Below are 23,487 nucleotides of genomic sequence, written 5' to 3'. Positions count from 1 at the left end.
TATCATCTAACCAAACGTTATTACATTGTATCCTCTAACTAAACGTTATTACACTTTATCCCCTAACCAAACGTTATAACACTTTATCCTCTAACCAAACGTTATTAAATTGTATCCTCTAACCAAACGTTATTACATTGTATCATCTAACCAAACGTTATTACATTGTATCCTCTAACCAAACGTTATTACATTGTATCCTCTAACAAAACGTTATTTCAGTTTATCCTCTAACCACACGTTTTCGCAATTTACCCTCTAACAAAACGTTAATGTTTATTACCTTGTATCCTGTAACCAACCATTATCAGATATATTCGGAATCGGAATTTTGGCAGAGATTTCCTATGAATATGGAAAGGATTTAGTCGCTTTTATTTACACATACCCAAATGACAATGGACTTCATATGTCCTGGAAATGTTTGATCTATGATATAACTTGATGTGATCTATCATAATCAACTCTCCACAGTTCTTGTCATAAATCGGGTTTCATATAGAAATAATTTGATTGCACACTGGGGCTAAACATGACTCCAGCAACTGAGAGCAAAACTGACTGATGAGGTCTCGTTCGTCATGTGACATTATATTTTCTGAAAGTCGGCAACTAGTTTTTGATGCATGATATTCACTTTAGGTTTTACATATGTAACAAATGATATTCAACATATGAGCAATATGTTCACACACGAGATCCAGCCCCGAGCTCAGTTGTCTGCCTAAAGTCACGTACGAGTAAACTTGGTTTGCTTTACCAGGGAAAACAGTGCGTTTTCTTGTCTATAGGAACGAGTTTACTGTTGTATCTCGCTTCTTTCAATGATGCGGAGGAACAAAATGTTCCATTATTGAGTACAGCTTTCATATGGGTTACAACATGTTCTAATTGTGTTTTCCTTATATAAGTGATTGGGAGAAAAGCGATTATCATTGTTGTTGTTATTGTTGTTGTTGTTGTTATTATTATTATCATTATTATTATTATTGCTGCTGTTGTTGTTATTATTATCATTATTATCATCATCATCATTATTATTATTATTATTATTATTGAAAACATAATAACAATTAAATGAAATCCTTCGTGTACACGATATCTTTTTCACCAACAACAGCGGCAAAAGTAATACAACGACGTTGTAACATCGGTTGTTATGTAACACAGCAATACTGTTATTCCGCACTACATACTCGGACACACAGGGGCGATCGGGTAGAATAGTGGTTAAAGCATTCGCTCGTCACACCGCAGACCCGGGTTCGATTCCCGACATGGGTGTCATGTGTGAAGCCGATTTCTGGTGTCCCCCGCGGTGATATTGCTGGAATATTGCTAAAAGCGGCGTAAAACTGTACTCACTCACAACTCGGACACACGCGTAACTGTTATATGCGGATTCATCCTAGAAATAAAATAGGATTTTTAAAACTCACTCTTCTCTGTTCATTTTGCATCCGCGGTCTGGAATCACAATGTTGAAATGTTGTGTAACTACCACAAGTAGAAACACGGTCTTCAATAGCTATTTCGAAATACATTATCAAGCTCCATCGTTCATTCTCCCAAAGCGCACGGTGTAAATTGACTTAGTGTGTTGTATTAGTATATTGAATGATGTATATACGTAGGCGATTGACAAAAATACCCGGTGTGAGATATATATATATTCGTGTTTGGTCACGTGTTTCGTGACGTAAATTTTATAATGTACTCATTTAGTTATCAGCGAGGAGTAATTAGCAAAATTGTGACATAAGTGCTCCACTGACTCTCCAAATAAAAACCACCGCATTCACTCAACCCGCGAGACACTTATAGATCTATATTAATCCTCCCGATGACCTCAGCCTAGTACTAAAGCATAGTCCGTGACGAACTTTCCTTGCTATAATTTCAGTTCAAGTTGAGGCACCGTTCCACAATACGACTTTGCCAAAACGTGCGATTTACGACCTTTTTAGCGCTCAGATCGCTTTGTGGGTCAGGCCCTGCTTCTACCAAATGGGATGAGGATGTGAGATCTCAGAGTGGGGATAATGTTCACATCCTCCAAAGTAGAAACCAACGTTAATAATTTAAGAAGCGGGAGTCTGATTAGATACAGCGATTTAAAACCTCTAGTGCAAGATGGTTGTTTTCCGACCCTCCATCATAGCATTGCGTTTTCTTACTTTTAAAAGTGGGAAGTGCGTTTGCTCAGGTATTTACATGTTTTATTTGTCTTGTTTTTTCCTTTCTGCCAACCTTCAAATGTAGGACCAGTGGGAATTCTTTACGTATATTTGGAACTGAATTTGTTCAGATAAAGACACGGTCTGTGATATTTGATTTGTTTGTTTGGTTTGTTGCTTAACCCCGCACTCAGCAATATTCCAGCAGAATGACGGCGGTCTGTAAATAATGGAGTCAAGACCAGACAATCCAGTGATTGAAAACATGAGCATCGATCCACGCAATTGGGATCGATGAAATGCATCAGCCTAGTCAGCGAGCCTGACCACCCGATCCCGTTAGTCGTCTTTTACGACAAGCATAGTCACCTTTTACGGCAAGCATTGGTTGCTGAAGACCTATTCTACCCCGGATCTTCGCAGGTCACGTGGTATTTGATGCCAGATTATGACAATGTATACACCTTACGCGTTCTTTACTTTTAAATTTTGAAAAAATACATTATAGTTACACATTAACAGGAAAGTGCATTTTCTAAACTTCAATCTTTCTGACCGTGTAATACAGCCATCACATCACAGATCACATGAATAATTTATTCTTCAGGGCCCCGTTCCACAAAGCAATCTTAGCGCTAAGATGATCGTAACTCCCATTCTTTATCATAGGCTTACGACAGGCATAGCGCTACGATCGCTTTGTGGAACGGGGCCCAGATCTATTTCCCAAAGAGGAATATTTTTATTACTGCCAGCAATAACCGTTTTTAAGAAGTGATGCCATATCAATGAAAATATTTTATTAGTTTTAAGATTGTTATTTTCCTTTCAAGTTAACAGACTACTCCTCACGTTGTAAATCAACTTAATCCGGTTTGGCGTTGCTTGGTTCTGTCTAGTCCGGCTGACCATGAACCCTGATCCGAGTGCACCGGGGACTATACCGGTTATACCTGTTCAATGCGCCGAGAGAAAAAACGACTGAATAATACATGCAATACATACGGCCTCTGTTTCAAGGCCTTACCACAATCAATGGGAATTAGACTGCTATAGGTCATGTGTATTGTAGGTTACAGTCGGGCTTTCATGTTTTATCCAATGATTTCAGGTGTAAAGTCATGTTTCTGCTTCTGGTATCATGACGTGCTATTACATCCAATCGCGAGATGTCTTGAAGATCCAAAATAACATCATATTCTGTTTTGACAATCGTTAATGTTTTTATTTGTTATTGATGTCTTTGAAGTTCAAAATACACCCAATGACACCTTGTTTATCGACACTGGTGTTTTGTTTAAATGAGATATGACGTCACCCTGAGGGTAATTTTAACATTCTCTCGCTGAAGACTTCCTTATTTGGAATTTATTCCCGTACTGTTTTTAATCACATGTGGGTGTATAAAAATATTAGAATTATGTTGGTCAACAATATGTTTATCCATGTTGTTGACAACAATTCAAGACACAGCGCGGTTCAGTGCGTAAAAACCCGCCTGGCACTTTGTAGGTCACTAACGGTATTTATTTACTGATGACGTCATGCTGAGCCCCCGGGGGAGCCTACAGGTACAGACCGTCACTCAGCACGGTCATGGCCTCATGAATATTCATGAAGCCAAGTCAGCTACTGTGTCATGAATATTTATATCTAACGGTCAGTTGTGCTGTTAACAAAACTACGAGTGTACGAGTGGAGCCAAGGTCACACTTCGGAAACACGGCGGGAAGAATATTGTGTATGGTCGGAATAGTAAAATTAAGATTTCTTATGCTCATGAAAAAGGTTTTGTTGCTTTTATTAAGTCTATTTTATAAATGTCTATTACTATTTGATTTGACTGTCATATATTCATATGGTGAGCCATGGACAGTGACCAGGGAACCTGTCTGCCGAGTGCTTGGGACTTATTGCTTTGATCTTTGTCGGGGCTAATTGCCTAGCTGGCTTCAATTTGCCTCTTGCTATGTCCATTCTTTCACCTATCAGTGCTAATTACGCCCCTCCCCCGTTTGCCCAGTGTCCATTACCAATTACGTAGCAAAGATAACTTAAGTGTTGGATTCTATAACTTAGCTATGATGACTTAAGTGTTGGCTTCCATTACTTAGCTATGATGACTTAAGTGTTGTCTTCCATTACTTAGCTATGATAACTAAAGTGTTGGCTTCCATTACTTAGCTATGATGACTTAAGTGTTAGCTTCTATTACTTATCTATGATGACTTAAGTGTTGGCTTCCATTACTTAGCTATGAGGACTAAAGTGTTGGCTTCTATTACTTAGCTATGATGACTTAAGTGTTGTCTTCCATTACTTAGATATGATAACTTAAGTGTTGTCTTCCATTACTTAGATATGATGACTAAAGTGTTGGCTTCCATTACTTAGCTATGATAACTAAAGTGTTGGCTTCCATTACTTAGCTATGATAACTAAAGTGTTGGCTTCTATTACTTAGCTATGATGACTAAAGTGTTGGCTTCCATTACTTAGCGATGATAACCAAAGTGTTGGCTTCCATTACTTAGCTATGATGACTAAAGTGTTGGCTTCCATTACTTAGCTATGATAACTAAAGTGTTGGCTTCCATTACTTAGATATGATGACTAAAGTGTTGTCTTCCATTACTTAGCTATGAGGACTTAAGTGTTGGCTTCCATTACTTAGCTATGATGACTAAAGTGTTGGCTTCCATTACTTAGCTATGATAACTAAAGTGTTGGCTTCCATTACTTAGCTATGATGACTAAAGTGTTGGCTTCTATTACTTAGCTATGATGACTAAAGTGTTGGCTTCCATTACTTAGATATGATGACTAAAGTGTTGGCTTCTATTACTTAGCTATGATGACTTAAGTGTTGTCTTCCATTACTTAGCTATGATGACTAAAGTGTTGGCTTCCATTACTTAGCTATGAGGACTAAAGTGTTGGCTTCTATTACTTAGCTATGATGACTTAAGTGTTGTCTTCCATTACTTAGATATGAGGACTTAAGTGTTGGCTTCCATTACTTAGCTATGATGACTAAAGTGTTGGCTTCCATTACTTAGCTTTGATGACTAAAGTGTTGGCTTCCATTACTTAGCTATGATGACTAAAGTGTTGGCTTCTATTACTTAGCTATGATGACTAAAGTGTTGGCTTCCATTGTCTTTTGCTAATCACCTACCAGCGCCAATCATCTGCTGGCTTCCTTTGTTAGCTTCTCCCCTTTGTTGTTTTCCAGCTTTTGTTATCTTATCAAGTTTGTTGTCCTTACATGTACATGTATATGTTCTCTGCCTCATAGCATTCATTCACCTGATGAAGGAGTAAGCATATACTCCGAAACGTTGTGTTCCCCATAATAAAGAAGTTTGACATCCATATATTCTCCTTGAGTGACAACATGGCTGCAATTTTGCAGGCGTGACACCTGGTGTCATTACTATTTGATAGTGATTCATGAACACATGTCACACTGTAGTCGGAATCGTACAATGAACTCTACTTTTAGCAGATACTTTTTATGTTATGGAAAGGGATTTGTTGTGTATATTTTATATCCATGATAAGAAATGCATCTTTAAAAATGTGTTTTTTCCAACGATATGACTGGTGTTTGTACCAAGGTGTGAAAAATTGAATCAATAATTTAAAAAAGAACTTCGATGTCGATGACACCGGGTGTTCGCGAAGCGGTCATCATGTCCTGCCATGATAGAGACTACATACATTCTAATAATACAAAGATGACTCTTCTCGAATCATTTAATATTTTATAATTATCTATTTTTAACTTTCAACATTTCCTTTTTTTAAAATTACAGCATATATTATCAAGTACAACTTACTTGACAGAAATTCCCTACTTTTAACCGCAAGCAACATTCACGGTGCAATTCAGCCCATTTTGATTATTTGCTTTGTTGATGTATAATTGTGATAAAACATTACCAGACTACATGTAACAGCGAAATATAAACCTTTGTTCTTATTGTTGTTTACAATCACGTTGAGGAGATTGGCTCCTTGAATCACATGCTCTGAAGTACAGGAAGGATTTGCAAATTTTCAATCAATATCAAGGATGCAGAGTTTCTCATTCGTTGCGGTAGAACCACGTCTTTACATGCTGTAATAGTCAGAAGCATCTCAGACCGTATGCTTGACGCGCCGTGTTTACCGTAGGATTAATCATTATTTAATCTTTTTGTTTTGCTAACATTGAGTGATTACATGAATGTTTGAAAGTGCGTTTCGAATTAATTTCAATACTCGTGAAATGAAAATTCACAGCACTGGCAAATCCTGCTCTAAACAGTCCACTGGTTTAATTTTGTACGTCCTACATGAAAGCAGTAAAGTTTTCGGTCGAGGACGTGATGTGTTTTGGGTACGAATCTAAGGGTTATTTTGAAAGCTTTTGTAACTTGATACACGATCACAAGAACCTACCGCATCCTAGAATTGGAGGGAGGGCGGATGATATATTGCTGTTCTTTGACTTTGTCGATCTTTAATACCTAGAAAAAGTAAGTGATTAATATAATGGATAATGTTGCGGTCACAACAAACATATCCCAGATAACTAGCTGTTTTAAACACATGCTTTTGGTATAGGCGGAATCGCACATCGGACTCTGTTTTATGAGATGTTTCTTATGATTGTGTAGGCGGTTAAGTAGCTTTGTGGTTAAAGCGGTCGATCGTCACGCCGAAGGCTCGGGTTCGATTTCCCACATGTGTACAATGTATGAGGCCCATTTCAGCAACCCCCCCCCCCCCCTCTGATATTGCTAAATGTTGCTTATAATTGTAGAAAGTGTTTTGTTGATTTATTTACAAGCGAATAACGTTAATTTAATTGAGATATATCACCCACAATCATAATCAGTAATTGCGCTATCCTGTCACTGTAATGTCTGATCCATAACTCGGTTGCCTGGTTAGTTTACAGGCCGTCGTCTCATGGCCGGGTACAGCTGTGCGGCGTCGGCAAAAAACGAAGACTTACTTTTTTATGCAAATTGTGAGTGGCGGTACCCCGGGTGGGGCAGGACATGCTTCCCTTTTCGCAAACGAACGGTGCCGGTACTGATTTTCAGCAATTCATTAATATAATTTTCACCGATATTTTGCATGTTACGCCGCCCAATGGCACTTGTTTTCCGCGGAGAATCGAGATTGGTTATTCTCTGACGTTGACGTTTAATCTTTGTCGATAGTCACATCTGAGTCTAGATTAAATCAATACTCTGAAATGTTATCTATTACTCATATATAACGCTGTCTGACCTGGGGAAAACACAGCAGACAAATGAGAATCAACTAAAGGTACTTGGTATGTTATTGGATATTTTTAACAGAACATTCCCGTAATAATCCGCAAAAATACCATTCTCATATTATCCTATCATTAATCTGAGATGTTCAACATTATGTGATTTGAAACATTTTCTTCAAAGATGTTCAATGTTGTGGACATAATAATGTGTGTTTTTTAAACAAGCTAAGTTTCAAAACTCTAGATTTCTCATCCCTATATGACTATAAGCAAAGCGTGAAGATTACCTTGCCTTTGCATGTGTTTGTGTAGGATGACACCGGTGGGATTCATAGACACGTGATACAGTCGAAATCGTACAATGGACTCTTTTTTGTGATTTTAGATAGGGTTTTGTCGTTATTATAATTATTTAGAAATAAGGTAGGAGTTTAACCCTTAGAGATCAACCACATCCAGATTTATGTATTTGAAAGCTTTGTGTAAAATTCAAAAAGTATGCAATGCACATAAAAGAATTTATGTCAGGTTTAAGGTCCGGGCACGGGTAAACGCGCCGCAATTCGCAGGTAGGAGTTATGTGCCTTTGATGTGCCAGAATCCGATTATTCTCCCTGGTTACGATCCTTGGTTTGTCCACACTATAATCCTGTTCCTTTGTTTCACCAAGGTGGGACACATCCGGGTCTGCAGCACATTGGGCTTTCTTCCACGTTAAGCAGACACGTGGCAAACTGAAATAGTCTGTCAAGCTGTACGTTAAGTCTGAATTTGCTAATTGTCAAAATTTCAAAACAAATCATTAGAATCCTATCGCTGAATCTCTACCTGCTGACGGTTGTGGATACTTCGCCCACTGAGTTGTCTCAGTGTTGCGCTTCCCAAACTACACGCTGCTCGAGTAATATACGACGATCACAAGGACTTCACTTTCCATTCACATTCACAAAGTGAGTGAGTATGGTTTTACACCCCTTTTAGCAATATTCAAGCATTATCACGACGGGGGACACCAGAAATGGGCTTTACACATTGTACCCATGCGGGAAATCAAAACCGAGTCTTCGGCGTGACGAGCGAGCGCTTTAACCACCAGGCTATCCAACCGCCCCTTTAATAAAAGATTATGTTTGCAGAAGCGTTTGCTCATTTAGCAACATGTTGACATTTAGAGGTAAACACTGGTTGACAGGATTGTTAACATCAGCAAATGAAACATGCGCCCCAGACTGACCGCCGTGTTTAAAGCCTCAAAAGTGAGGTATCTGTTTATGTTAGCGCCATCAGCAGCCTATGAAATCTTACAATGACACAGCGCACCGATGACACACTGTCTTGTTGAGGTCAACATGGCTTTAAACGATATAGACTTTCCAACTCGGTATCAATCAACACTGACATTTAACCACATTGAATCTCCTGCAATTTTCGCGATTTGGCGGCAGTCGCATCTATGATTGTTTCTGAAAGGGATTTTTTACGGAAGTAAACTATGTTGCCTCGTAATTAGTCTACTGAGGTGTCGCAATGTGCGTTCCTTTCCGGTCCTGGTTGAGACTTTTAAATCAGAGTCATATGTAAAGCTGAGACTGCTTCTGTTACATTTGGACAATGGTTTACATTAGGTGAAAAGTGATGTGTTTTTACGACGCATTCGAAATTATTGCACTTATATAGCGAAGTGCATACACATGCCTCTATGTGCGTGCGTGGTGCGTGTGTGCTTGTACTAGTCCGGACGTATATAGTTTTTTGTACTATCCAACTAATTTACCATGCAGCAGTTTAACATGGATTCGATAACTCTCTTGGGGCGGTCGGGTAGCCTAGTGGTTAAAGCGTTCGCTCGTCACGCCGAAGACCCGGGTTCGATTGTAGCCCAGATGTATTTTAACTATCTGCCAAGACCTGACGTGTCATAATTGCCAAAAGATCGAATGTTTATATATAATAGATTTGAATGAGAACCTCATTAGTTTGTAGATGCCATTATTGAATAGAGCATTTAAAGTCTCTCATAACTACGCATAGGTGGTTCGTTATATTTTACTGTGTATCATTTTTTATTATGTATGTACTGTGTTTTTTATTTCTTGTTTCTTAAACACAATAACGAGGTGAGACTTTCATAAAATACCTTGTCTGTTTGTCTGGATACCACACCAAGACAATATACAGACTCTTAACCGACCAGTCCTTGTTTTAGCCCCTAAATGCCGAGCGCCAGGCTGGGTAACAACTAGATTGGTAATTTACTATACATCAAAACAGTGGAGTCAAACCTTGAATAATTTGAATCAAACTTACCAGGACGTGTCAAGTCTAATCCTCGTTTCAATGTACAAAGTCACCACGCATATACTACAGCTAGTCTGAGATACAGTAAACTACGGTTATAACGAACTCAAAGGGACCACTAATTTTAGTTCGTTATAACCGTAGTTCGTTATAAGCATATACACAGCATAACTACAGCAAATAGTCGGGAACAAAAATCAGTTCGGTATATCCGTCAGTTCGTTATAAGCGTGTTTGTTATAAACGTACTTTACTGTACCACTATTACAGGGAAACCCCGTCAATCCGGACGGTTCCGCACGGATTAACGAGGTTCCGGTTCAACAAATCATTGTCACTGAGTAACGTCCATTGATAATTTTTTGTCGATCCTAACAATATTCAGTGCAGGGCATGCTTATACTTATCCCGAACACCCGATGCCATCACTACTTTTCGGTGATTCATTCACCGTTATTATGCCTGTTACGCCCTATATGGAATCTGTTTCGGCAGATAATCGAGACTGATTATTCTCTGACGTCGACGTTTTATGTTCAAATTTAGCATCGGCAGCAGATGCACCAAACGCAAGATAATCTCTACTCGTGTCCAAATGAATAATCGTCAACGCAGCGCTGTAGTTCCATTAGTGGGACAGGAGTCATTACAGAGAGAATTTCTCCATCTAAAGCAGCCGGTGATTGATCTGCTCCCGCAGAGACAACGTTATTGTTTGGATCACGTTGTTTGAGGGTTTGAGATGAACAAAGATTAGATGCATATCGCATCCTGCACATGCAATCTCCCAGTGCACTGCCCTCCAGGCATTGGTGCTTATAGATTCGTGATATGAAGAGTGTGTATGTGTGTGTGTGTATGTGTGTGTGTGTGTGTGTGTGTGTGTGTGTGTGCGTGCGTGCGTGAGTGAATGCGTGAGTGAGAGAAAGAATGAGAGAGAGAGAGAGAGAGAGAGAGAGAGAGAGAGTTGGTCAACTGGACGGATTCTGAAGGCATGGCGTGATCATACGCTATTATCGTCGTTGATTGTCAGCATTGATCATTTCATAGCTTCGTGGATCATTTCATACTGGTACATTGTACAATAAAGTGCCATTGCGACAGAATTTCAAAATACTGACAAAAAATATTTAATGTATATCGAAGCACACATCCAAATCTGTTTCAGTAAATTGGTCAATCAGAGGTATCAAATGACAATAACCCCTCTGATTGAAACGGCTGATTTGGAGGCCGAATCACCGTGGAAGCAAGTTTTTTTTTATAGAAAAGTACTTCTTTCACAGTCATTGTCAGTAGGCATTAAAAAATAGTTAGCTGTTCAATGCAGATTTTCGATTACTTAAAAATTAAAAATGTGTGGGAGTACGTTTTTGGCAGGGAAATAGACATCGACCACAAAGAGCTTGAAATTCGACGCTTTTCTATAGTGGACTGTGAAGTCATATATTCAGCGTCACAATGAGCAGTTTGACGTTATAATGGTGACCAGTGGTTAGAACTAAACATTGCAGGCTTTTTATTTAGGAGAGCTATGCTACACACTTTCATATGCAGCTTTATACCTGGTTAAAGGCATGTAATGGTGTTCCTTAATTCAGATCGAAAACCACTCACAACATTGAACTCAAACATTGTCATTTCATTCAATATCTTGCGTATTAATATTGTCATGGTGGAATGGGAAATAAAGCGTTCGGTTCAAATTTCAATTTAGCGCGATTAAATCTACTGGTAACCTAATTGAAAACGCAGTATGTTTATCTCCGAATTAACGTCACTTTTAGCAATACTCTAGCAATATGACCAGAACTGGCTTCACACATTGTACCCATGTTGGAAATCGCACCTGGGCCTTCGGCGTGACAAGCAAACGCTTTACACACTTGGCTACCGGATAGGAGACCTTGAGAAGTGACATTGCTTCATATATTTTTGCATGTTGATACAGAGCATGTGCTGACAAACCAAGGATCATTGTCAACTCTGTGTTGCGATCACTGATAGACGTATCAGATTTGGATTTCTTCTGATCGCATTTAAAAGCACGCACCTTGAAATATATTTTGAAATAAAATAGTAATGCAATTTTTGTCTTAACAATGACATAATAGTTTTAAACCACTTCTAGAATATGTTTTGTTGTTCCTGTGTCGTTATTACCAGAAGTTGTCTTCTATCCGGCACGTCTTCTCGATGGTGATAAGAACAGTTGGAGTTTTGAAGGTAACCGCTTAATATGGACATGTCGAATGTCCAGCTGACAGGATGACCTACCGTATAATGGAGATGGAATGTGATGGAGTATTTAGAGTATGTGAGTTTTCGTGTTAGTGCGTGCGTCAATGCGTGCGTGCGTGCGTGTGTTAGGCCTGTACGACTAAATATTACAAACTAGTATATACATGTACATTAAGTATAAAAAGACTACTACTTCAATACAGAAGTGAGTTTAGAAACAATAACGAGCCGGTGCCCTGACTTCAGCCTGCTTAAACTGATCCTACCCATATACAGTATACTACGGTTATAACGAACTCAAAGGGGCCACTAATTTTAGTTCGTTATAACCGTAGTTCGTGATAAGCATATACACAGAATATATACAGCAAATGGCCGCTACCAAGAAATAAGTTCGTAATATCAGTCAGTTCGTAATAAGCGTGTTCGTTATAAACGTATTTTACTGTACAATAGGTAACAAGCTGGACGAGGTGGCATCTCTGTAGAGTATCGATGTCGTGTACACGGTAACCTCCCCGTGAGTATTGCTGCAGGCATCAAACCAACTGTTAATAGCCGTAAAAAAGCTGGAAAAAAAAACATATGACAAGCTCTGTTACTAGGCAGTATTTGTAAAGCCATTACAGACTTTCTTCCAGCATTTTATATTTTAGTTGCTCTTTGTACTTCAGGTCCACCACGCTTGGACTTTTCGTTTTTACAACGAACATGGCGTCAACAATGAAAATGTGACTTTTGTAAGATCGAATTGGAAGCTCTGCTGTTTACTGTGGACATACGTGTACTTTGAAAGCTGGTTGCCCGAAATAATCGATTTTGACGATACATTTCGACAAAGAAAATAGACTATCCCGTTTTCCTGAAAGAAATACTGGTCCCTTATTATAGTCACTATGCTCTTTAAAAATATTTTCGATAACAAAAACACAAAGACTGCCAACTTTCTAAAATAGCCTAGGTGAAATATTTAACTATCACGATGAAAATGTACTGAACAAAAAAAAGGTATAATATTTTGGGATATTTTTTATGAAATCGTGTGCTCAGTCTTCACAACAAATACATATTCCCCCCCCCCCCCCCCCCCTCCCCCCCAACCAAATTCAGCATAGATGTGCAGCTGATAAAAGCTGTAATATTGATATTTATATTAGAAGTTGACGGATGACAAAGTAGACACAGTTTATGGATAACTTCTTTAATTACTGTAAAGGGGACGTTTCGGTATAGATCCTTATACCGTTGTCAAGTAGTCTTGCTTGACAACGGAATAAGGATCTATACCGTAACGTCGCCTTAACAGTATTTAAAGAACTTTTAATCCATAAATTGTGTCTACTTTTCCAGATGCATGTCGATTTGCATCGTTTGTCCGCAGTAGCAAGGTGTATGAATTAGTAGAGGGCTAGTATTGATATATCTACTTCTTGTTCCGCCCTTCATGACACAGGTTACAACCAAAGCAGTGGCTGTTAAAGCCGCCCAGCTGTTTCCAGCCAACGGCAAAATGTGCCCTTATGGGGTGTTTATGAACAAACATCGCTGACATGATTTGTACGAGCGCTTTCTCATAACTCGAACTAATTACGTGACAATGACTCATTCATTTACCATCATGAAAATGTCAATTTCAATATGTTTGCTGGAACAGTTGCATTTAGAATATTTATACAGTGATTAGCAGACACATAAAAATGCAAACTCTCTCCGCACCTAATGATTACGTTGGTAACCTGATAAAGCATGAATGATATATGATGCCTTTTGGGCCATGTAAATAGTGAACGGTGAGTGTGCGTCATTGTGCACCTCTAAACCTGTACAGGGGGCACGGGTGGACCAGTCGTCTAAGTCGCCGCGATTCGCTGTGCAGAGTTGCGTCCCTTGGGCACGCCAGAAACCTATGATTGTGGGTTCGAATCCCGATTCGCCCGATAGTCTTTCTAGGTTTGTCAGCACATACCCGCGGGTTTCACCGGAGTGGTAAACGTCCGAGACCTGCATCACTTTGGGCTGACACGCCGTGATATAACTTGAATACTGTTAAAAAGGGCGTTAAACCCAACTCACTCACTTACTCTAATGGTAAGTTGAGAAGATTACGCATTGAAGGAATCCACTAGTTATCTGCTTACCATGGTAAGTACTTCTCGAACGCCCACATACAGTAAAACAATCCTACAACTAGACTAGCATTGTCGCGAAGCATGGCTTGACATACAGCGATAAACAGAGACTAATAACTCTGTATATGCCCATGGTCCTCAGATGGGAGGACATCACCGTCATGATGCATCACAATTTCACCATGATTGCTGTCGCCCAAGCAATGAATAATACTAATTCTATTCCAATATCAGATCATGACTATGCTGTTCTTGGATCAATGCTAACAGTCACAAAATAGATTCCATTACAATCCAAATAGGAGACCATAGAATCTGACTCTCTGGTGTGATTGGCTGCTTGGCGTTCTCAAGGAGCAGGTCTTGTGTGGGTTAAACTCGGCCGACCCGGTACTTGAACCCGGACCGATCTGACGGAAATACAATTATAAGGCTCTCACAACGTGTATTTCTGGGGACCTACAACAAAGGGGAGCCTATGCGTGTCAATGGTCTTGTCGCCGGATTTAATCCCTAAATAATGAATAGGGGTTTTCATGTGATGGTGCTCATTTGGAGTTGGCCATTGAAGCAGTTGCCTCAGAGACTGTCATTCACTTCAGACATTCCAGTACAACGAGTACTACCACTCATATACTTCTACCACTATTACGATGATGGCGATGATGACAAGGTCGATGCTAAATGATGAGAACGACGAGAGTGATGATGGCGATGATGACGACTACGGCAATGATGACAGTGGTGGTGATGATGATGATGATTATGATGATGACGCTAGAGGTAGTGACGATGATGATGGTCTATGTTTAGATGAGAACGATGCGGACAATGACAATGACACTGATGATGATGATGCCAACGACGACTATGGCAGTGATGATGATGATGGCGATGATGATGATGATGATGATGATGATGATGACGCTGCAGCTGATGATGCCGACTACGATGATATTATGTCTATAATGAGAACGACAGAACAGAGTTTAAAATCGCTCATCAAGAAAATAACTGCGAACAAAGTTGCCACTTTATCCACGCTGCCTCCAAACCCAGCAATTACCCAACTCTGTGGAACCTACTCCAATATTGAAATAACCACAGCTAGCCATCACCACACACTAGCCAGAGTGCGGCGGTCATTACGACCCTATTTCCGAACGTCCCAACAGCTTCAATACAATCACGTAGAGTTGTATTCCACAATATCCTCACAGGCCTGAATTCCGTGTCTACAAGATGACAGAAAGAATTATGCAAACGCATATATTTGTACATAAAACTAACCGCGTGGAACACAGGGATGTGCTGGCAAAGATTCTTTTGGCGCATTTTGGCGCTTTCGTTACGAGGAGCCTTGTTGACAAGGAATTGTCTGTGATGCGGAAAGGTATCATGCAGCGGATGCCCAAAGTTCAATATTGTCCCGTGCAATATTGTTCAGTCCCCTGGAAGCTTTGCCTGTCAGTCTGGGTAATTCGAGATGCCTGAGAGTGCTTCTGCAAACTGACCTTAATCTTACATGCAAATGTTCTGCTGGAGGAGCACTGTTTAGATTGACGTGTTGGTGATTGGAAAACGGGTCGTGCTGAGACGAAACTCAAACACAAAAACCCTTATGCATAACACTGTACAAGGAACATAGTGAGTGTTTAAGGGCGTTTCCGGCAAAAAATGAAATGCAATTCAACTTCATTCTGACATAATTTTGGAAATACTCAAATCCCATTGTTCAATCAGAGGTTTCAAATCGCATTTACATAGCTCTGGTTCCAGCAACCAGCGTTGGGTTCCCAATTAGTGTAGTGTCTCATGTCAGCGATACTTTCCTAAAATACAAAGGGTTATCATCTATTTACAAATACATAACTGTCTCTGACAAAAGGGGACACGGCTGGCCAAGTCGGCTGAGGCGCCGCAATTCGCTGTGCACAGTTGCATCCCTTGGGCGCACCAGGAACCAATAAATGTGGGCTCGAATCCCGGTTCTCCCCGATTATGTTTTGAGGTTTGTCAGCACCAAACCTTTGTTCATGGGTTTCACCAAAACGATAAACGTTCATCAATTCGGGTTGTCCAGCTGACACGTCGTGATGTAACTGTTAGTAGAATACCGTTACAAGAGTTAAAGCCATTAACTCCCTTAGAAAAAAAATGGGATTCATATTACATCTATAGTTGTTTCAATGTTTTATTCCCATCATATAGATCAGAGTAGAGATTGAACCACTTATTTGTATATGATAATAACATTTTCAAAACAGATACGAATTTCTGCAGAGCAACGCTAACTGCTATGATCAACTACTATAATCACATGTCTGCTTGATAGCTCCGCGCACTATGGCGCAGACTGACTTCGGTCGAAATAATCACGGGCATCGCGCCCGACGGGGTGTGCACATCTTTATTACTGTCAACCACGTGACGTCCACGGAGGTCGTTGTTCCGGGCCAGGCGGTGTCAGACGTCCACGAGTATATGTACGTGTTAATTAAGGACGTCCTCCCTGATGGTTCCATTTGCATATTGTAAAACCATATTAATCTTATTAATCATGTACACAATGTGTCGTGCTGGTTGTGTACTGGCTACTTTGTCATCGACCGCAAAGTTACAGGTCTGTCAAACCAGTTATTGTAACTTGCATCTGAACAGTTGGATGTGACACTGGGGCCATAGCGGTTGGGTATAAAGAACTGGGTTCTGTCTTTGGTGAAATCCAAATTTTAGAACTTGCCGTGATCAGTTAAGATTATGCGATCGCTTTACTTGTTTGGGTCGCAGAATGTGTGATTATTTTACTGTCATGAGTTGAACGACTAGCATGCGCGGTACGTGTTTGAGCTCGTGGTGCGACAGGTGCTAAGAAAGAGCGTCTCTTGGCATGCGTTGACAAATGTTTTTGGTGTTTTTTCAGGTGAACAATTTATTTGCCTTTGCGTGTGTTTGTTACGAATGTCACCGGTGGGGCAGGGCACCTTCTCGCGACACCTCCTATGATAAACACATTTGGGACTCATTTGTTTGTGAAATAGTCGGAATCCTACAATGGACTCTGCTTTAAGCAGAGATTATGGAAAGGGTTTTGTCATCTCTGTTGACACAGGAAGTATGGGTTCTTTTGGAGAAGTGGCAGCAAAATATGGTTTCTCCAGACTTAAATTAACAGTAGATATGGTATCTCTCGATTGATATGGACAGAATATATAGTATCCCATGTGATTAGTTTGTCATGAAATGTTCCCTTTTTTACAGAAATTAGAATATTTTTGAATATTAGTGTTGGGTATTAAATATGTTATGTCTTGAAATGTGTTTACTCAATACGCAGTTGATTGACACATGTCCAAAAACAATGAAAAAATCCGAATAGCTTCATCATAACTACTTTTCTATGTATCACAAAAAATGACACCTTCTTCGACACAGACAACGACGCCGACACCGGCATCAACGCCAACAACGACACCGACAACGAAACCTACGCCGACACCGACACCTGCACCGACGCCAACAACGACACCGAAAACGAAACCGACAACGACACCTACGCCGACAACGTCACCGACGTCATACCACTTATCATAGCTAGAGCGAGGCACCGGTGAAGATAGAAACCAACTACATGTGATCATTATCACATTAAACTCGCGTGTGCCACAAAAACAGATTTGACAAACGTTGTGTTTGATGAAATATCACCACTGGGACACTGCATCATTTCTCTCTCATTGTTTTATACACCAGCTGACACTGCAAGTAAAGTCCCATCAAAGCCCATACACTTAAAGTCCCGCAATCCATCTGCCGACAATGGTGTTCCGAAAGCTCGGCGTGGATGTTAAAAGAATGCAAATCACTTTTATACGATAAAAACGTCTGTCGTCAAATTACATGATAAGATACAAAATGTTCACGATCCATCAACACAATCGGATTAAAGGAACCATTAGCGTTTTGTACATGTGCCACGGGAATACAACGTCGGTGTTGCGTGTTTGTAAATGAGTTCCTCTGATGTAGCTGGCGGGGGTTGAGGAGAGCACCTGCTCCACGAGACCAGTTTTACGGCCTCATGACTGGGCGCCGTCCTTTGTCTTAATGGCGGAGACAATTCATCTCCGACGAGATAACGTCTATTTGAAATTTGGGGCTACGACATTGGGGCATGAAGCGGGCATCCCCATGGGCACATACTAAACTCCCTTCCTTGACCTTGCTGGCCTGTTTCGTTATCCATATGAATCAGAATTTCTGCGCGGATTGACGAAATCAATACAAGGCAATTTGGCCAAGAAGTTTAACTTCTTTAGATATAATGGATGGAATGAAATCGTTCAATAATTGTCAAATAGCCAGTTCTCTTCCACTGATCTTCCGGTACCAATTTACACTCTGGAACTAGAAACACAAGGCACCAGTCAAAAAACCGCCTCGTCTGCTTCGTATTAAATCTGCGGATAAAACTTCAGAATTATATTCTCACACTCGCGTCTTTGATATCAGGTGAGGTGAACTGGGGTTTAATGACGCGTCCAAGTTTATTGCACATATATAGCGACGTGCATGCACGTGTGTATGGCTGCTTGTACTATTCCGGACTAATGCTGAATTTATAGTGCTAGCCCACTGAGATACCATGTCGCAGTTTAACATGAAAACGCACTGGGACACAGCATACTGGCCCCGAGCCGACCAGTCCTTGTTTTAGCCCCTTAATGCTGTGCGTCAGACAAGGTAACAACAAGAATCATCTGTTAACGTCTTTTGTATGACGCGGCCGGGGATCGAACCCCGGACCTTCCGCTCTCCGGGCGGACGCTCTACCACTAGACCACGGAGCCGACCTTTCATATCATATATATCAACACAAGTCAGTAAAAGTTTAAAACTCTGAGGTCAGGCCTGGTCAGACGTGGGTCACTACGTGTCACCGTGCCCAAGTAGTGTGGGTCGTTAGTTTAGGCTGTTAGAAAAATCACAGGTTTGTCTGGTCGAAACTCCGTTGTTTACTCCGTGACATAATCAGGATTATTGCTGTCACAGTAAACAACATCTTGCTCCCATCCCATGTCGTGATAATTGATATGGTTCCAGGTTCCCTTGTCCACTGTAAGCCATATTTCACAAGGACAGTGCGTGTTATTTACGTTATCACCTGATTGTCTGGTTTGTTTACAGGCCGCCGTCGCATGGTAGTACTACAGTGCGACGTCAGACAACAAACACTTACTTTTTATGTGTGCTTCGGGTAGGCAGGACATGCTTACACTTTTCGTGAACCACTGGTGTCGTCACTCATTTTCTGTGATCCATAGTTTCCACTGCTTCCGTTTTGCCTGTTACGACCAAAGGAATCTGTTTCAGTGGATAATCGAGACTGGTTATTGTCTGGCGTTGACGTGTGTTTTTTTATTTCTGTACTTTTAATAGTGTTAAAACCTTTATTGGCAACCGCACAAGCCTTCATAGTGACAATGTAACACGATCTTTTATTACAATGTAGGTTTACGATAATGATTTAACAACAACGAATGTGTTAGATTAACGTTGTTGTGTTGTTTTTTCCGTGTAACAATCGCTGGTTATATATGTCATAACAACACATTCTATCAAGTCCCACTAACGTTGTTGTGTTGTTCGGTGTAACAACCTCTGGTTATATATGTCATAACAACACATTCTCCCCAGTCCCACTAACGTTGTTGTGTTGTTGTTAGGTGTAACAACCTCTGGTTATATATGTCATAACAACACATTCTCCAAAGTACCACTAACGTTGTTGTGCTGTTGCAGTCCTGTCTGCGCCCGCTGTGGACCCACGCCACGCCGCCAAGGTCAACGCTGCCTCTAAAAACGTGAGTAACGACTTTCCTGTGGATTAATATCACCTGAATATTATAATGTGTTAATTAGGAGATAAGTATATTACTTTTATATCACTAAGTAATATTGTTTCCCCGAGCGAACGCTTTAATCACTAGGCTATCCGACCGCCCCGTATAGTATAGGAACCTGTGCATGTATGTTATGTGGAATATTACCAGGAATTCGGATATTGGAACTGAGGACTTAATTTTTAGTTTCGAAGACATACTTTTTTTTTCATTTCCACTGGTTAAACTATACTGGGTACCGTGACGCCACATTGACATTGTCTCCATATATGAAGAAGGTGCGTCCCTCTCCTCATCACAACAGTGTAGACTTCGTGTACATAAACGACAAGCTTGTTTAAACAAAAGATTAGTTTTGAGTTCAAAATCAATTCACTCGAGTACGATCAACCTGAAATATGTCTATTTCTAATCAATGGCAACAGTTTCCGTAGCAACAGACTAGAATTGGTTTCGCTGGAGCCGTATTTTGCGTATATATTGTCACTATTCTTGTTTGTACTCAACGCCGCTCGATCTAAGTGTCTTAAGCCTGACTTTAGCTGAATATATAATGTTGACTTATTACGTCTTTAAACAGTTTGTCTCATACTGAACATACGACCCACGTTAAGCTTGAACTTCGTCCCTACTGTTTATGCTAATTCTAGCGCTAAAGAAAAAAAGATAAGATAAGACTTTATTATCCCAAGGGAAATTCATATTGAACAGCTGATTATCACTGAAAAAAAGGAAAATAGAAAGTATATGATATTAAACTATGTACATAAGAAAATAAGACACTAATATAACCACAGGTAAAGACATGTAGAGAAATGGACACTATCACAGTGACGACAAGAATGGTACTAGTATTGAAAAAAAAGAACCTTACTTCACTCACTTATTCACACATTTACTCACTCACTCACTCATTGATTAACTCAGAGACAACGATAAACACTCACGCACTCTGAATATAAAACCAACACAGTAAGCGATAGCTCAACTTAAATGTCAACATTACTAAACACGAATAAGAACTTTCCTGAAAGAATGTCGTGACTACTGCAAATAAAATAAAGTTAAAAACATGAAGGGTTTTAATAGATTTCGCACCATTTCTCACATGCTGTGTGATGGAGTCGGTGAAAGTGTGACGTTTGTCGTCACAGCTCCACATCCATGGTGCCATCCTTGAAACCTCCGATCAAACATGTCCCCGACCTCCTGCTGAAAGTCAAACAATTATTTTAATTGTGTGCAAATCACAGATAACAGCTTAAATGATCGGCGTTAAGCGTTCTCGTAGTTTAACAACCCCTGTCACATGCTTAATGTTCATCAGATCGACCACTTCCGGACGCCTGCCTCTTCACTCGTTATCAAGCCGCGGGCAACTCAATTTCCGGTGGGACTACTTCATTATGAATTCTTCCGCTGGTATCCTGTAATCTCAAGAGCTGTCAAAATCTTTGCTCGACTTTTTTGCTCAAGGCTGATTTTTCTTTCGCACTTATAAATTCTTGACGTTTTGAATGATTTTTAACCTTGCGCTTTGAAATTGTCCTGTAAGACTGTTAGCTGGACAAGAATGGGTTTGAGATTACAAGTACATGTATGACTTGGCAATTCACTCACAAACATTCCTTGAACTATTTTTCTTTAACAAATCAGTAAGTGGCCGACCATGGATTCCGAGCGAGACTTCCAGCGAGTGGTTTGGGTCTGGGGGTGGTTAGATGAAGATGTTTGATCTGTGTGGGGGGTATTGTTTCCTTTGGAAGTCAATAAGAAGATCGATTACGCTTCTAGAGTTCTAACAGGGAGTCTTTTGACGGAATTCATTTTCATAATCACAACGTTTCGAGACGTTGGTATCGAAGTGTTGTCCTAAGACGACAAAAACGTACGCCACGACCATTACGGCAGGCTAACTGTCCATTGAATATTTCTGATCAGTCGAAAAACATTTTGAGGCAAACAAATAAAAAATGACCTGGTATTCGCTACATCCCTTGAACTTGCGCATGAATGTGTTAACGTTCTCTCATCAGTGGGTGCGGTTGGGTAGCCTAGTGGTTAAAGCGTTCGCTCGTCACTCCGAAGATCCGGGTTCGATTCCTCACATGGCAACAATGTGTGAAGCCCTTTTGTGATATTGCTGGAACATTGCTAAAAGCGGTGTAAAAACTCACTCACTCACTTTCATCCGTGTAAAATTTTAACAGGGAGAAATCATATGTGCCGTCTGATTCCGGAAGTAGAATCAATTTCGCAAGTAGAATCAACAGATTCGAGTGATTTTCTGACTTTAGTCAGTTTTACTTGTTTGAAACGTTTTCGTCTGTGTTGGGGCATGGAGGTCTTGTTATCTAAGGCATACAACTCTCTCCTGAAAGTTGGGTCCCTTACTCGTACCAGGATCCGATGATCGGGGTTTGATTCCTAAATCCCCACCTAATTTTGGCCTGTTAACACCATACCCATGCTCCAAGGTTCGTACCATATGCTCAATTGACTTGCCTTTACGTGTGTTTTTGACGGGTGGCACCACTGGGGCAGGAGACGCTCACCTTTTCGCGACTGCCTGGTATCATCACTATTTGATAGTGATTCATAAACACATGGTCATGATACAGTCGGAATCCCACATTAGACTCTGCTTTTAGCAAAGATTTCTTATTATTATGGAAAGGGCTTTGTCGTTGATACGCTATTCGATACGGTGGCCCATAAGGGACACGGAGTCTGTTTTTCAATATTTTGATGTTTCACTTACTTTTATCGTAACCTTTTGCAAATTAACACAATTTGTCATACAAATATGTGATAAATTATGTATGAAGACAACCGAAAACATAATATTTTCCACCGCGGTGTAAATAGTTTTCTGTATTTTCATTTTAGTTTTTGTCATTTTCGCTTTTGTTTTTGACATTTTCATTTTAGTTTTTGACATTTTCGTTTTGGTTTTTGACATTTTCATTTTAGTTTTTGACATTTTCGTTTCACTTTTCAGCGATTCAATATCTTCTTTAGACATGATTTATCACATATTTGTATGACAAATTGCGTTAATTTGCAAAAGGTTACGATAAAAGTAAGTGAAATATCAAAATATTGAAAAACAGACTCTATGTCCCTTATGGGCCACCGTAATTCGAGACGGCTACTCTCTAGTCACCTTATAACGAGGAACCAAGGAAACCTCAACTCGTTTCATTCCTTAACTTGTAGATTTCCATCTCATCAACACGATTGTACGTTTATAAAGACCTGCTTTCAGTAGGTGAAGACAAGCGTTTTGCAACACAAAATCGATATCCATTAAGTGCAAAAAGCCGTTCTATCCGGCCAAATGAGGGGATAACGGTGTGCTAGCGAGATGTTGATGAATGTTACTCAGGGTCAGAATGACTCTCGCTTGTTACGTCTTGGGTGATTATCACGTAATCCATTTAGCGTCATCATTAGGGACGTGT

The 23,487-nt window shown here is 40.1% G+C and overlaps 1 protein-coding gene across 1 annotated transcript in view; it reads left to right on the top strand.

Annotated features, from left to right (window-relative positions):
* The window catches only part of LOC139442263 (high mobility group nucleosome-binding domain-containing protein 5-like), a 60,748-nt gene that overhangs the window by 2,190 nt on the left and 35,071 nt on the right, over window positions 1–23,487 (top strand). The window contains exon 2 of the mRNA XM_071223050.1: window positions 19,923–19,984. Coding sequence (XP_071079151.1) covers window positions 19,923–19,984 — 62 coding nt within the window. The remainder of the gene's footprint in view (window positions 1–19,922; window positions 19,985–23,487) is intronic.

Source organism: Haliotis cracherodii, unplaced genomic scaffold (genome assembly GCF_022045235.1).
Source record: "Haliotis cracherodii isolate W230 unplaced genomic scaffold, xgHalCrac1.p SCAF_5, whole genome shotgun sequence".
In the NCBI taxonomy this organism is placed as follows: domain Eukaryota; kingdom Metazoa; phylum Mollusca; class Gastropoda; order Lepetellida; family Haliotidae; genus Haliotis; species Haliotis cracherodii.
This window is presented reverse-complemented; position numbering and strand designations above follow the sequence as displayed.